The sequence below is a fragment of the Amphiprion ocellaris genome, chromosome 10 (assembly GCF_022539595.1).
Source record: "Amphiprion ocellaris isolate individual 3 ecotype Okinawa chromosome 10, ASM2253959v1, whole genome shotgun sequence".
NCBI classification, from domain to species: Eukaryota; Metazoa; Chordata; class Actinopteri; family Pomacentridae; genus Amphiprion; species Amphiprion ocellaris.
The window spans coordinates 24,412,357-24,428,687 of record NC_072775.1 but is presented as its reverse complement, the minus strand read 5'-3'; the positions used below and the strand labels follow the sequence as shown (position 1 = coordinate 24,428,687).

Sequence of the window (16,331 nt, the reverse complement as noted above, 5' to 3'; positions counted from 1 at the left end):
ATGATTAGAAAACCCTTGTGCAATTATGTTAGCACATGAATAAAAGTGTGAGTTTTCATGGAAAACATGAAATTGCCTGGGTGACCACAAACTTTTGAATGAATATGTGTATCAAACCCACAAGTTTAGCAGTTTTTTTGCTTTTGTTTGTTTTCCATGAAACAATCCCTTTCTTCCTTAACCCTCTGAACTCTCAAACCCACTGGTAGGTTTGAAAATTGTCTTTATAAAATTGCTAAAATGATGCCATTTATTAGAACCAGAAATTGTAAAAACATTAATGATCATTTTCATGATTTTCAACTTTCCTACAGTCATTAAACTACTCCCGTGTGACATACCGTTCCATCAACAATAACAAAATCTAAGCTTAAAATTGTGATATTTTATCAATACCACTTTATGACATGTCTTATTTTAAAATTCTCCAGAAACAATCCAATTGCAATAGCCAGATTCTTAAAGAAACAAGACATTTTTCACTCCTCAGAATAACTGAGAAGCCATTAGTGACTTGGCTGTAATCAACAGTCACATCACAAAAGTTCTGAGACTTTTCAGGTGAACTGTGCTGAACTGGGGCTCCACAGTGTCTTGGTGGTTCGTCACTTTTGCCTTGCAGCTAGAAGATCCCCAGTTCGCGCCCTGCCATCTCGGGATCTTTCTGCATGGAGTTTGCATGTTCTCCCTGTCCATGTGTGGGTTTTCTCCGGGTACTCTGGCTTCCTCCCACAGTCCAAAAATATGCTGAGGTTAATTAGTAACTCTAATTCATAGACATGAATGTAAGTGTGATTGTTTGTCTCTATATGTAGTCCTGTGATAGACTGGTGACCTGTCCAGGGTGTCCCCTGCCTTCACCTTAAGTCAGCTGGAATAGACTCCAGCCCCCCCACAACCCTAATGAAGATTAAGTGGTATATAGATAATGGCTGGATGGATGTGCTGAACTGCAGGCTGTGTTCACATAGAGCAGATAGAAGACAAGTATTGGAATAAATAAAATAAATAAAAATCTATACTGTGGCAGTCTGTTGAATCATTCACATGAATGATTTGTCTCTAAACAAAAAATGGAAATTAATCAACTAATCTTTCAACAAACTCAGCTTTGATTACATTTTCCTTCACTGAGATGGTTCTCAGATTTTCCCTCAAAAAATAATGAAAAGCAGCTTTTACAAAACCTTTGGTGTTGTTGAGCAAGGGGTCAGTTGATCAGGAGAAAGCTCACACTTCCTTCTTAAGTGTTTGGTCTATTAAAGATGTGTTTCAGTTTCTTTTTAGTGCATGTTCTCCAGTAGAAAAGATGATAAACCTTAAAAAGAAAACACTTAAACTTGAACAAATTCACTCTTTCTCTCTGACTCTTGAACCATATTACTTGTGTCATCAAACTTTTGAAACCTTTTTAGCCTGTGTTGAAAACAGCATCACTGTCAGTGGAGTTTGGATCTGAAACTAATGAATCATCTTTTGTTTTCTTGTGTGTTGTTTATTGTTTCGTCTTGTCTGTGTGTTGGTGTGCATGAATTTCTCGGTGGATGAATGTGTGTGGACATGCCTGTTTTGTTTAGTTGTGTCCACAGTACTGGCCAGAGAATGGCGTCCACCGCCATGGACCCATCCAGGTGGAGTTTGTCTCCGCCGACTTGGAGGAGGATATCATCAGCAGAATATTCCGGATCTACAATGCGGCTCGGGTGCGTGATGAAAAGTGACTACACTGGCATGTAGTTTCTCTGCTCTGCTGCCCATTTTTTGTAACTTTTGTAACTTGTTTTCCTCCCTGCTGCGATCACAACAGCCAATTTATTCTGCGACTGCACACCTCACACGTCCCACTCATAAGCCAGCCTGTCCATTCAAGCTGTGCAAAGGCATTGCTATTCATTCTGTTCTTTAACTATGCCACTGCACCAGTGATTGGATCGAGGTGTGATTGCCACAAGTCACTTGTCTTTTAGACTACTTGAGAAATTTTCACACGTAGTTAAAACACTAGAAATTAGGGTTTCCGTTCAATTAACACTCTGTGGGTAGAACAGGAATCTGTCTCAAAGGGATGTTTCACCAAAACTATGAAAACGTCACATTTTCTTCTTTATGCGTGATATCTAGCCAATGCACAATATACAACTTGGTTTTCAAAAACCAGTGTCTTTCTCTATGTGATCCGTGATTCCAAACTTGGGCAGTCAGGGCCCACACAAAGTGGAAGAAAGAGGAATCTGAGGAGTCACAAGGGCATTAATGAGATAGGGAAGAATTGAAAGCATATAAAAATTAAAAATGACTTGTTTTTTACGGTTAAATCCTGTCTGCTTTTGCTTTTTAGGGAAGGATCTGAAAATTTGCTGTTTTTAAACTGCTTTTTTATAATTAAAGTCCCTCTCTGGCTGTTGATTAAACCACTAAAAACTCATCTCTCTCTATCAAAGTTACATCTTTAGAATTTTTTTCCATGAAAATAATCCTATCTTAAAAGGGCGTAGATCTAACGCTACACTGTTGCATCTTCTAGAATGTACACTACTGTTCAAAAGTTTGGGGTCACTTAGAAATGTCTTCACTTTTGAAAGACATACAGTTTTATTCAATAAAGATAACATTTAATGAATCAGAAATACAGTGTAGACATTTTTAATGGAATATCTACATAGGGGTACAGAGAAACATTTCCAGCAACCTTTACTTCTGTGTTCTAATGATACATTGTGTTGGTAATGGTGTTGAAAGGCTAATTAATGATTAGAAAACCCTCATGCAGTTATGTTAGCACTTGAATAAAAGTGAGTTTTCATGGGAAACATGAAATTGTCTGGATGACCCCAAACTTTTGAATGGTAGTGTGTATCTATGAAATCCTTGCCTCTCTGTCCACTTATCCTTTCCTGCTCATTGCAGCTCAGTATACCAGCTCACGCCTCTGGCACACAGTAGCACATAGTAAAACTACTATTTGCTAGACAATGGCAATTTGTAATTTTCGAACAAATCAGCCACACATGTTCCAAGTGGAAACTGATTCTGAAGAAGAGGAATGACAGAAAGCCCCATCCTGCAAGTTTTTAGGATTGGAAACCCTGGAGGTCTATATACATATTTTTGAGACTGTTATCAGTACTATGCTGCTTCATTTGGAAATGCTCAGCCATAATGATGACTGCTTACCATTTTGCTCATGAAGTGTCTTCCAGCATAAAATAAATAAATAAATAAATAAACAAGAAAAGCACTAGACCGCAGTACTCTGTCAAGGCTGCACAGTTGTATGATTTCCAACAAATGAAATCTTTAAAAAAAAATCGTGGTCCGCAGCAGTCAGTTTGTAGTAGGATCACAATCATGTGATCATCAGGAGGCAGCTGACGTAGTGTTCACTTGTTGTCATGGTTACAGTGACGCCATGCCGCTATCTCGCAATGATACTGAAACTTTTAACAAATCCATGGATCCAGACTATAAGCTGCATCACTGCCAAAACCTAATCAGGTCCTTGTGTCATTTCTGACCTTCCCTGAAAATTTAATCCAAATCCGTTTGTCTATTTTTGAGCAATGTTGCAGACAAACAGACAAACGCTGATCATCACATAACTCCGCCACGTTCCTTGGCAGAGTAATAAAACACACCATATGGACATGTTAAAGTAAAAATAGATTTTCACCAGATATGATCTTTAAAAGTACATAAGCCAAAAAGGGTGAGCACAGTGATTTAGATCAATCCCTCACATTAAAGTCATTTTACTTGTGGCCTGTGGTCACAGATCAGTGTCTTGGTGTGTACATTATTAATGACCACTTTAACCAATTCTCTCTTGTTAGATTTTTCTTTTGAACGATTTTCAGAATAGATTAAATTATCCAGGATTCCCACCTAAACTTCTGTAAGTAAAATGTGTTTCTTAGGTTAATGAGGGCCACTTCGTAGATGATCTGTCAGACTTCACTCTGAACAGTTGTTATTGAAGCAACTTTCTAATAAAGAAAAAGATTTTTGTGTTGTTTTTTTTTAAACTGATGGCATTGTGTTTAAGGGATTTTTTAATTTCATTTTGAGTTGTGTGAGCACCACAAACCAAATATAATACACAGAAAATAAAACTTCAAATACAGACTTCTCAAAACCTGATCAAATAAAACTGAAAATGCCTGCACAGCTAGATAGCATGACAGCTAGGGTTTTTTGTAATCTGTGTGTACTGACTGTTAAACTTTGAGCTACCAGACATCACTGTGCAGATGGGTCCTGACCCATGCCGGCATCACCTGCAGTCACCTGCCTAAGCTCTATATCCCAACAGTCTGCTCTTGGTTGTCAATAATCGCTCCTCATATTAACAAGCTGTAACATCCTCTGGCCGGCAGAGGCACCAGCAGCATGTTAAGTGCAACACAATCTAATCACACATGATCGCTGCAAAGTGTTATTGATCGATATGTCTGAGTGTGATTTAGAATGTCTGTACCGTAGATTGCTTAACTATCTGTCTCCAGCAGCAACTGTGCTCATCTATCAATCTGTCCTATCTGCACATTCATCTCTTCAGCCACTCCTTGTGCCCTTTATCCGTCTCTGTCCAGCCACACTGAGGCTTAACTTCAACCTGCATCTTTACAGTCTGATTGAAAGTTTGCACCCAGTGATTAACCCTCATCCCATATGTACGCTAACCTGGGATAACCGGTGTGCCCTCCTGTCCAGCCTCAGGACGGCTACCGGATGGTGCAGCAGTTCCAGTTCCTGGGCTGGCCCATGTACAGAGACACACCCATGTCCAAACGCTCCTTCCTCAAGCTCATTCGACAGGTGGACAAATGGCAGGAGGAGTACGATGGGGGCGAGGGACGCACTGTGGTCCACTGTCTGTAAGTTTTCTCAACACTCTAGAACTAAATTCAGTGCAGATATTAAAAATGAAACATCTCCACCTACTGATGGAATGCAGTTACTGCAAAAAAAAAAACCTCCAACTCCTCAGCACTCTGTGACTTTTATTGTCTAGTTTTTCTTTACAAAACTGCAATTTATGTAACTTATTTTAAAGTGTACTTAATTTGCTAACGCTTGACCTTTGTGTCCCAACTCCAGGAACGGAGGAGGCCGTAGTGGGACATTCTGTGCCATCAGCATTGTGTGCGAGATGCTTCAACACCAGCGCTCTGTGGATGTTTTCCACGCTGTCAAAACACTGAGGAACAATAAGCCTAACATGGTGGACCTACTGGTGAGGAACACTGTAACAGCTTCACACTTTTATCAAACTCAGTCATTTGTTTTGCCTCCAGGTTTGTGAAGTCACAAGTGATTGCATAATGGTAAAAACTGAGGCAGTAGATGTTGAGATATTGGGACTTGTATGTGTCATTATGACACATCAATATGAATCCTAAAGCCTCCACCTCTGATATTTATCAGAACCCGCAACACAAACAAACACAAGGCATGATCATCTTGATTCTGTCCTGATGTCAACATAGTCAGTAAATATGCTAAATCATTCAAGGACTAGGGCTAAACAATTCATCAAAATCCCAGTTTGAAACAATGCAGTTATCAAAGGCTGCAGTTTAGTTTATGCAGTGCGTCTGACCCAGAGTTTAAACTGTTGTCAGTGGTTTAACAAATGCAACCTGTCTTTTTTTTAATTACCTTGTAATGGTATGTCATGTAATAATGCTCCACTATGTTTTACACAATGAATATCGAATCAAAGTTTGACTTCAAGAAATAACAATGCAAATCAAATAGCAATCACTGTATCTATTAGAAAAAAATTGCAATTAAATACACTACCATTCAAAAGTTTGGGGTCAGTGAGAAATGTCTTTATTTTTGAAAAAGATTTTTTTTAAAAAATGAAAACATTAAATTAATCAGAAATATAGAATAAACATTGTTAATGTCTAGTCTGTATTTTAAAATTAAAAATGACTTTTTTTTATGTTTAAATACTGACTGCTTTTGCTTTTTAGGGAAGGATTTGAAAATGTACTGTTTTTAAACTACTTTTTTATAATTAAAGTCCCTCTCTGGCTGTTGATTAAACCACTAAAAACTCATCTCTCTCCATCAAAGTTACATGTTTAGAATTTTTTTCCGTGAAAATAATCCTTTCCTACCTTAAAAGGGCATAGATCTAACATTACACCGTTGCGTGTTTTAGAGTGTACACCACCAGTCAAAGGTTTGGTGTCCCTTAGAAATGTCTTTATTTTTGAAAGAAAAATATTTTTTTCAAGGAAGATAACTTTGAATTAATCAGGGATCCAGTCTAGACACTGTTGTGGTAAGGGGTTAGTGGCTATTCTAGCGGGAAACAGCTGATTTTTAATGGAATAGCTCCATAGGGGTACAGAGGAACATTTCCAGCAACCATCACTCCTGTGTTCTAATGCTACATTGTGTTAGCTAATGGTGTTGAAAGGCTAATAGATGATTAGAAAACCTTTGTGCAGTTATGTTTGCACATGAATAAAAGTGTGAGTTTTCATGGAAAACATGAAATTGTCTGGGTGACCCCAAACTTTTGAACAGTATTGTAAATAAAACTTGTGTACTTTCCCCAGATTTTTGCATCTTGACTTTGTACTGCCCCAGTCCAGCAACAGCAGTTGATCTTCTATTTGCTTCACTTTTAAACGACTGACTTTAGCCAGTTGTTTTGACCCACTGCAGCACTCTAAATTTTTTCTTGTTTAGTCAACGATGCTTGTATAAGTCACACATTTATTGTTGTGTAATTTAAATTGAATCAGTGATCACAGCAGATTACATTAAATCACAGAAATTTGAAAATACAAAACTGCTGAACATTATTGACAAAATACTGATGTGCTCGTGTTGTATCCTGTCTGAACTGACAATTTGATTCCCTTTATGTTATTTTACTTAACACAGAAAAAGAGAGATGTTTTACTCTTGTACAAATTAGGCCAAAAATTTAATTAAAGGTTCTAATTATCAAAAATCCAATTATACCAATGCAGTTTTGTTCAATGGAGTTTTCTGCACAGTAGCGTAATACAAGTGGGGGATGGTCAAAGCACCAGAGAGGAATCAAAAATGAAGAAACACTCAGCCTTGGACCAGATTAAAATTAACTGATATTTATTTAAGCGTTAATGAAACAGCGAGCCATGCATTTTCTAATCATAATTATTAAGAAGTTGGACCATGTGAGTAATGTGATCGTGACTTTGCTTAAGGATCTATATTTGTAATGTGTTCTTCTGAGTGACAGGCAAGCTTAATGAGGCAAACAAAGGTTTGCTTTCTTTCACTTGCATCTAAATAATCTAGTCCAGAACTAAAGTTATCTGGTGTGCTACAAGCCCCTTTTTAACCCTCGTGTTGTCTTAAGATCCTGTACACTCCCCTTGTCCTTAGGGTCAAAAACGACCCACCTCCCCTGAGCCTCTAAAATAGAGCAGCTTTATTGAATTTTCAACCAAAAATCTATTTTACATGAAGAGCCAACCTGCCATGCATCACACACTTTGTGAATGTCTGAGTTTTTTGCTCTTCAGAGGGCAGAAAGACTGTATTGAATCAGTGGACACTACTCATCTTTATTACGTCACGCATGTTAGAACTGTTTTCTTTACTAAAGTAGAGGTTTATTATCACTATTATTGCTGCTGAAGGTACTGCATAGGTGTAAACATTATTTATTTAGCAAGAGACAGTACTACCATATCTTAAGAAAGTACCAGAAATGTGCAGAAAGTAGCTTGAAATGCATTTTTGAAGGGAAACAACAGTGTACTGTATACTGTCCAATGGAATGGAAAACTACAAAACCCAACAACAAAATACTAGTCTTCTCACATCTTTTGAATCATTGCTCCCACCCACAAGGTGCAAAACCTACAACAATAATAAGAATGTCACTTTAGGAAAAGTTCAAGTTGAAAAAGGTCATTTAGGGGGGTTTTCTGTGCTATTGAACATTCATTTTAGACCCGAAGACAACACAAGGGTTAATTTACTGCTGTGTTTAGTCAAAGTGACTCGATTTGATTGGCTGGATTGTCAAACAAGCAACAGACTCCTTTGGGACAGCAGATACCCAGAGGGCCTAGTTTAACGCTGTGTCACTGAAACACAATTTTAACCCTCTGAACTCCAAAATTTTTGCTCCTGTCCCAGTTTCCTCGCTGTGGGCTCATTTTTCGCTGAAAGATAAAGTCCTGCACCGCTAAAGAAACAGAACAACTATGGCTGGAATGAGAGAGAAGTCAGAAATGCACAGTATGACACAGTTCTAATGACATGAATCGTCAAAAAATCAACATGTAGGATATTTTCCAAGTGTCCACAGGTGTTTCCAATACTGAATACTATGTACTATCTTACTGTCTGACTACTTACATTTTTAATTTGTTTTCCTACTTGTCTCCTATCCGCTCTGTGTAAACGCTGCTAAGTATCTAATGACTTCCTAGTTTTGCAGAGGAGGGCAGAGCGTTTAGTTTTTTATAGATTCTGGTTAGACCAAAATGCTTTATTTTTGCCAAATGTTTAAATGAGACGTGTATAATTAAGTGATTTTGATGAAGTGCCACAATTTTAAGCTTGAATTGGTTATGTTTCTCAGTGAAATGGCATGCCTTTTAAACCTGCTGGCTGGTTTTAATGTTCAGAGGGTTAACAGACACTGAAAGAGCCTACTGTTCTACCTTCTTGACTCAAAGACGGGACTTGTGTAAATAGGTATTTGCAGGACCTTTATTACTTCAATTCATCTTGCATTTCAGTCGTAAATTAGTGTTTCAAGTGGAAGTTCACTTTATTGTCTCCCATGGGAGAAATTGATCTTGGAAAAAAGCAAGCAGCGCTGCAACACATAAGCGAACACATACTACTAAAACACATAAAATACGCAACAATTAGTCCTCGACATATAAATAAATAAGTTACAATGACATAAAATACTCGTCATCTTCACCAGGTTATGAATCTGAGTTTTTGATTTGACTGTCAGAGCTCCAAACCAGCAGGTGATCCTAAGTATGGACTTGATGGTCGCACAGTAAAAAATCTGCATGATTTGTCTACAGACACCAAAAAGCCTGAGTCGTCTGATGTGGAGGCGCTGATGGATTCTGGCTAGGGATGTCCGATATTGGCTTTTTTGCCGATAACCGATATGCCGATATTGTCCAATTCTCAATTTCCGATTTCGATATCAACCAATACTGATATATGTGGGCTTGGAAATAATTCCAAACAGCAGAGATACTGTTAGTCAGGCACAGCAAGCTTGTTAATGCAGCCATACTTGTCTACACGCTTTACGACGCAGTTTGATGATGTGATAGTTGGCGCGCCGGTAAATGCCGGCAAAATCCAGGCATTATTTTATCAGTTTTCATGATAGGCAAAAAAACCCCAAAAAACTGATAACGATATTGACAGATGTTACATTTTTATGCCAATATCAGTGGGCCAATATTATCAGACATCCCTAATTCTGTTATATATTCAGTTTATCATCAGCCAGGCCTCACCTGGCTTACCTCAAACTACAAATCCTAATATTTCCACCCACCTTTATCCCCGCCATCACCAACCTGGACACTTGAAAGCAGTAAAACGTAGCTGAGAATTAAAAAAACACACAAAAAAAGCAAATGAAACCACAACCTATCTTCTGCTCGAGAGAGTAGCAGTTATATATATATATTTTTTTTTTGCCACTATAACCCCAAATTTAATTTAAACCATTTTTTTCTCTCAGTCAAGAGAGAAATCTGTTTAATTATCTGCTTTTTTCTATGATTTCTCTTTTATTTTTCAGGGCTTTTTTTTTTTTTTTTTTGTAGCTTAGCTCGAGCTGCATATCCCAAAAAAAATAAATACAGTCCAGAGAACCATTTGCCTACCTCAGCATATCACGGCTCCAACTACCTCTGTAATATGTCAGAATGTGTATCATGGATCTGTTAGGACCTCGGCTTAAACGAACAAAAAAAAGATTTTCATAACTGATTGTACTGGGATGAATGAGTGTTTTCTCCTGTTGCATCCATAAGACACTATGTGGACACTGGATATTCACACACACCGGGACACTAGACAGTATTCTTGCTTAGATAAACTTTACATAGTACACAAGGGGGGAGGAAGGGGAGGAAAGTATGAGCTTTGTACTGTACACCTCACGAAAATTTGTTGTCTGTTTCCTCTTGTCTCCTAGGACCAGTACAAGTTTTGCTATGAAGTGGCGCTGGAGTACTTGAACTCTGGGTAGTCCGGGGCTACGTATCAACCAGAAATGAAAAGTTTGGGACTTTACAGACAGCTGCAGCTCACGTGTGTGCATTATGCTAAGAGTGTGTGTTACTGACCAGACAGGAGGACACACCAGACCATACATGCAGCTCCTTTGACCAGCTCTCCTCCTCTTCTTCTTGATCGAGGCAGGAGGTTGTACAGTGTTAAATATCCCAGCCTGTTTCTGTCTGTACCGGCTAAGGAGGCCAGCAGGAGCACAGTGAGTTTAGGGTTTTTTTTCGACCCCTCTGCAGAAAGTTGCCTCCTCTCTGGATCCCTATTTCTCTCTGTCTCTATTTCTTGTCAGCTCCTTGGAGTCCCGTGGTTGTTGCCTTTATCCTCATTGGATGACAAGCATTAAATACTCTCCAGTTTTCTGTGGAATGTGATGCACTGTATATAATATAATGTTTCCATTTTACTCTGATTTCTGTTTTGCTCAGCTCTTAATTACAAGTCATTAAATGCAGGAGTGTAAAGCCTAAATGTTACTAAATGTCCTGTAAATTTATGACTTCTAGATGACTATTGCTTCATGTTGGGACAGCTGGCTCAGTCTACATTTGCTTAGCTTTTTTCCTGTACAGGGATCCAAAGCTTTATTTGCACTTCCATTGAATTCTTGTTGTGCATATTGTACATATATCTGTAGATTATTTATTCACAGTATGTACTTTTTTGTGACTCTCAGTAAGTGACAATCATATGTTCTTGGTTTGGTTTATTGACTGTATTGTGTGCTTTTTTGGTCATCTTGTATGATGGAGTAATTCCACTGTAAAGAAAAAAGATGTATAAACGTATCTACAATATACACATTGGCTTACTTAGTTCTGCCTCGTTTCTGAGTTGAGCTGGATGTTTTTGGGGCCTTCCACAGGGAAGAACTTCTATAGGTGCCACAGTATTATCAGTTTCATGATGATAACTTTTTTTTTTTTTTTTGATTTTAGTATTCTTGTTTTGGTTTAAAGCATATTTGCTGAAAAGATTCAAAACCTAAGTTCTTGGAGATGAAACTACTTAATAATATTGACCCTGTGGGGGAAAAAGTTATAAGGTATTAGAAAAAGCATCTTACTGAGAAAAGCAATTTTTTTCAACAAAGATAGCATTAAATGAATCAAAGATACAGTTTAGACATTATTAATGTGGTAAATGACTATTCTAGCTGGAAATGGCTGATTTTTAATGGAATATCTGCATAGGGGTACAGAGGAACATTTCCAGCAACCATCACTCCTGTGTTCTAATGCTACATTGTGTTAGCTAATGGTGTTGAAAGGCTAATTAATGATTAGAAAACCCTTGTGCAATTATGTTAGCACATGAATTAAAGTGTGAGTTTTCATGCAAAATATAACAAGAATTGTCTGAGTGACCCCAAACTTTTCAACGGTAGTGTACGTAACACAGTGTCTTGCCATCTTTTGTGGCTTACTTATGTCCTTTCAACCACAGATACATTTTCCCAAACAATGCCATTATTACATAATTTTATGTTATAATTTATTACTATCCTATAATGTTGTTATTATTGTATTATATAAAATTGTCTAAAAATAAACCTAACCAAATTGGATAATTAATTAGATTTTCAGACCATTGCTGTCTACAGTTTTTAAATTACTGACAAAAACATGGCTTTAAGTCAAAATTAGCAAATGTGAACCCAACCACAACCATTTTGACTTTAATTATCTGTGCACCAGAGCATTTGTACATTTTTAATCATGCCCTGTCACAGAAAAGTCACAACTTTCAGTCAGTGTGGATTTTACAGTTTTTAATTAAAAGAGATTCAAAATATTAGATTTTTTCTGATATCCAATATGCCAAATGTTTTCCAACTCATTTTGGCCAGTTGCTGACATTATTATGACATACATGTTATGTACATGTTCACTGGTCAAAATAGAGAACTAATGTAAAACATATGTTTATTTTTATGCAACATTTTTCAAACAAAAATGTAACTTGTAGCCTGACATTACTTGACTGTTCAACTGGCATTAAAATATTGTTGCAAATATTTAATTTTAGACCCTTAATTGAGCCTAAACCCTTATTTGGGCAGTGCTAATAATGCCAATATCATCCTACATTCCTAAACACTCATTATTGATTTGTCTTAAAAATCTAAAACATTATATACATATGTATATATGTGTGTGTGTGTGTGTGTGTGTGTGTGTGTGTGTGTGTGTGTGTGTGTGTGTGTGTGTGTGTGTGTGTGTGTGTGTGTGTGTGTGTGTGTACATATATGTATATATATATATATATATATATATATATATAGAGAGAGAGAGAGAGAGAGAGAGAGAGAGAGAGAGAGAGAGAGAGAGAAACAAAATTTTAGAAACAAAGCTGAATTAAGCCTTTGAGCAATGCAAGCCTCAAATGCAACATTATGATGAGAGGACACTGTAAGAAAAGAAAGTCTCTACGTACTGATAAATCTTCAAAGTGAATTAAAAGAGGACTATGATGTAGCAAGGCAGGCAGGTTCACAAAAGCAAACCCTTGGCTGTCTTCAGTCTTTAACTTTTAGGTGGGAGCAAAACAACATTATACTCTGGGGATCTTGGTCATATCCCGTATGTGCACAAAATAAGTAATATTTAAAGAACTATAACACAGGGGTGTTAATAGCGAAACTGTTATGCCACACAATTTTGATATTTATCATAAACACAATATTAAAATTTCTAAGGTTGACCTGGATTTCAGATGATATGATTTTTGTATATTTATCTAGATCATTTCTTGCCAAATATTGCAGTTTATTTATATATCAAAACACAGGTGGCTGCCTGTCTGTCTGGAGTTCTCCCTGTATGTTCTCCCTATTGGATGGACTCTAGTTTCTTCTCACAATCCAAATACATGCAAGGTAGGCTGATTGGTGATCCTAAATTTATAAATCTAAGCATATATGGTTGTCTGTGTCTTTGTGTTAGCCCTGTGTGGACTGTTAACCGGTCAGGATGTAAACCATCTCTCATCCAAAGTCAGCTGGAGTCCTGAACCCTCCACAGTGTGTTTTGGTGAGAATCATCAAGGGCCAATTTACACATCACAGCAGAAATACTTTGTATCTTTATGAATGCTGCAGAATGAAGATGGATGGATGATGCAGTTTGTGGTGCTGTTGAATTATGGGTCATTCCACAATTGGAGGACACTTGGGCTTCAACATTTTTGCAAAATAAACCTTGTCTTTCAGAATTTTTTTGCTACATATTCATCAATAATAGGTAATAAACTAATAAAGGCTTGATTGGCTCAGCTTACACATCAATGGGAGCATTTTTATTCCATGTTGTATTTGTTGTTTGCTAACCCTACTCTAATCATAGTAACAGGGTTGTTAATCCATGCTAATGTTAGCTTTTTCTAGGAGTAGAAGCTAGATATTTAGCTAGGTGTTACTGCTGACCAAGAGGACAAACTTACTGATGGAAAAAAGTCAAGAAAAAAGTAAAAGAATTTGTTTTATTCTGATAATATGCATAACAGGGTTGCATGAGGTAGAGTGAGACATTCAATCAAGGCCGACAATGTTATAAAAATATGAAAAATAGAAGAGAGGACAAAGCTTTGCTCTACTCATTCTTTTGGAAAACTATTTGATGATATTAATTCCAATGTATCGTGTGATTCACTGTTTTCTTCTTCTGCTAACAGAGTTGGGTGCATGTTGTGGGACACACGTTCCATGCATAATAATTATTATTTAAAATATTATGGTGATTAAAAAAAAATTTCCCCCATTTACAAAAGACATCGACAGAAAAAAATACCAAAAAATGAAATTTAAATTTATTTTAACTATTTTATTTGAGATTCAATTTGGTCATCAGGGGAACTCCAGACTTTGTTGGTATTTTTAAAAATATTTTCAAACATTCTTTTCTCCTAGTTTTTTTTTTAGATCTGGTCTCAGGACAAGTACATTTACACAACAATTGCATGTTTTAGTATTTTGTACATGGATTATTTGAAATTGGAGGGGTCAGATGTAAAATATTATCCAATTCTGGAATGATGCATATATTGCATTATATAGAGAGGGGGTTCTGTTTTTAAACCTACCTCTATTGCTATAAATGATATGGACAAATTCAAAGAAATTCTTGTAAGTATGGTGCTGTACAGTTCCACAATGAGAGGTGTCCCTTAAAGCAATCTCTGATTCTTCTCAATGAGCCCATCTGAAAGCTCCTTTTCAAAAAGTTATTTACAATGCTTTATTTTACATATTTATTTACTTAATTTGATATTAAGTGTTTCGTGACTTTGAAAAGTCGGAATCAAAACCTCCATTTCTTACAGATGATTTTATTTCAGAATGTGATGTGATGTCAACCTTTTAGGCTGAGCCGACATAACAACCCTGAGCTTTTTTTCAGAATTAAATCAAAAGTTGACCTATGAAAAGCTTCTCATAGGCTTGCAGCACAGTGGAAGTATATTGGATTAAACATCGATTCGTGAATTGGTTCATCCAGTTTTGTAGAGGAGGAGGAACTGCGTGTTTGAAGCAAATACATAATGGGCATAATGTTTAGCCTTGTCATGTTTTAGAGTAAACTGTTGCAGCTGTATTGCAATGAATATCAAAATGGCTTTAAAGAATGAATAAATGATCTGATGGTTATACTGCAAGAACAAGTCAGAAAACAACGCTTTCCTTTTATTTAAACTGACGGTATTAATTTCATGGCATCCAGCATTTCAAGTCTTAAATAATTTCCTATAGGAAGTTGTATCTATATGATGTCTTCTGTTTGTACAAATTTAGTACCAGTAGCACTGTTCCCTCTAAGCTGCGCGCGTGCGCAATTGTGAACTGCTGACATGGACATACATTGTAGAATTGTAGTAATTGTGGGCTGACTGATTTACTGATTACCAGTAGTTTTTTTTTTTTTTTTACTAATTTACAGTAATCAATACATTTTAAAATGGTGCTACTTTGGCTCTGCACCTTTATCTACCTGTAGTCACTCTGTCTTCTGGAGTGATTTGATTGGTTATACGTCACGAATAAAACTCCTTTAACTTAACATCTGTAAACAAAACAAAAACGTATCAACAAAGTTTCCTGTTAGAGTTTGTGTTCTTCTAAGTTTAACTCTAAGATTTTAAATACTTTCATTTACTCCAAATGAATATTGACTCCAAATGTCTCACTAATAATCATTATCAGCCTTAAAAACCCACAAAACACCCCTCTATACTCGACCACACTTAGTACAGTCTGGTTCCCCCTTCTATAAATCTGCTTGGAATCTTCCACTTCCTGTTTGTCAAAGTGGCCTTCTACCTGGACAGGTTTTGTTGGAGCTCATGCAACAAACATTTGGGGTAACTGCACTTTAATATGGATGGATGACACTGAATTAGAGTCTGTTTTTATGAGACTGAGTTAAGTTGTGTAGCTGTCATTAAATAGGAAATTATTTCTCTGAATTCACAGAGGATAGTCTGAAATGTTTGCTAGGTTAGCGTCCCACATGTACTTTGGCTCAGCTAAAGCTAACTCTCTCCAACTTCTGGATCTCTTGAGTTGCTTGTTGTTAAAATATCTTGCTAGAGGTGCTGAAGCTCAGAAAGTCTGAGATGTTTGTTCAAAATAAGCTCATTCTCAAGTCTGATCTGAACTGTCCTCTTTTGTTTGAACTTTCCCTAAACTTAAGAGTTAATGACAGAGCAGCACATCCAGACTCAGTCTCCTTTATGTAGCGATTAAACTTCACTGTCATTCATTGATGTTAAAGTGCAGTTTTTCAAATGTTTGTTGCACATGCTCCCGACTAAACCAGTCCAGGTGGAAGACAATGTGAAGAGAAAGCGCCAGAGGATGAATATCACACATTTACGTTGGAAATAAATGTCCTTTAATTAGACATTGTCATGCAAAAGTTGGATTTTCCTTTAATGATGTTGAAATCTTTGTTGTGTTTTGTTGATGTTGGTTTCTAAATGTTTTTTGACACTCGGCCCCAAAGATTAAAACCTTCTACGGCTCACAAGCTGCAACA

The 16,331-nt window shown here is 36.9% G+C and overlaps 1 protein-coding gene across 9 annotated transcripts in view; it reads left to right on the top strand.

Moving 5' to 3' along the window:
- Positions 1 to 11,114, top strand: part of LOC111576970 (protein tyrosine phosphatase receptor type M) — a 178,745-nt gene extending 167,631 nt beyond the window's left edge. For 8 of the 9 annotated variants that reach the window (XM_055014635.1, XM_055014637.1, XM_035954125.2 and 5 more), the window contains 4 exons: positions 1,578 to 1,703; positions 4,711 to 4,874; positions 5,098 to 5,233; positions 10,208 to 11,114. In XM_055014635.1, coding sequence (XP_054870610.1) covers positions 1,578 to 1,703; positions 4,711 to 4,874; positions 5,098 to 5,233; positions 10,208 to 10,261 — 480 coding nt within the window. In that variant the 3' untranslated portion in view covers positions 10,262 to 11,114. The remainder of the gene's footprint in view (positions 1 to 1,577; positions 1,704 to 4,710; positions 4,875 to 5,097; positions 5,234 to 10,207) is intronic. The other variant, XM_055014636.1, reaches the window with a different exon arrangement.
- Positions 11,115 to 16,331: the final 5,217 nt, after the last annotated feature.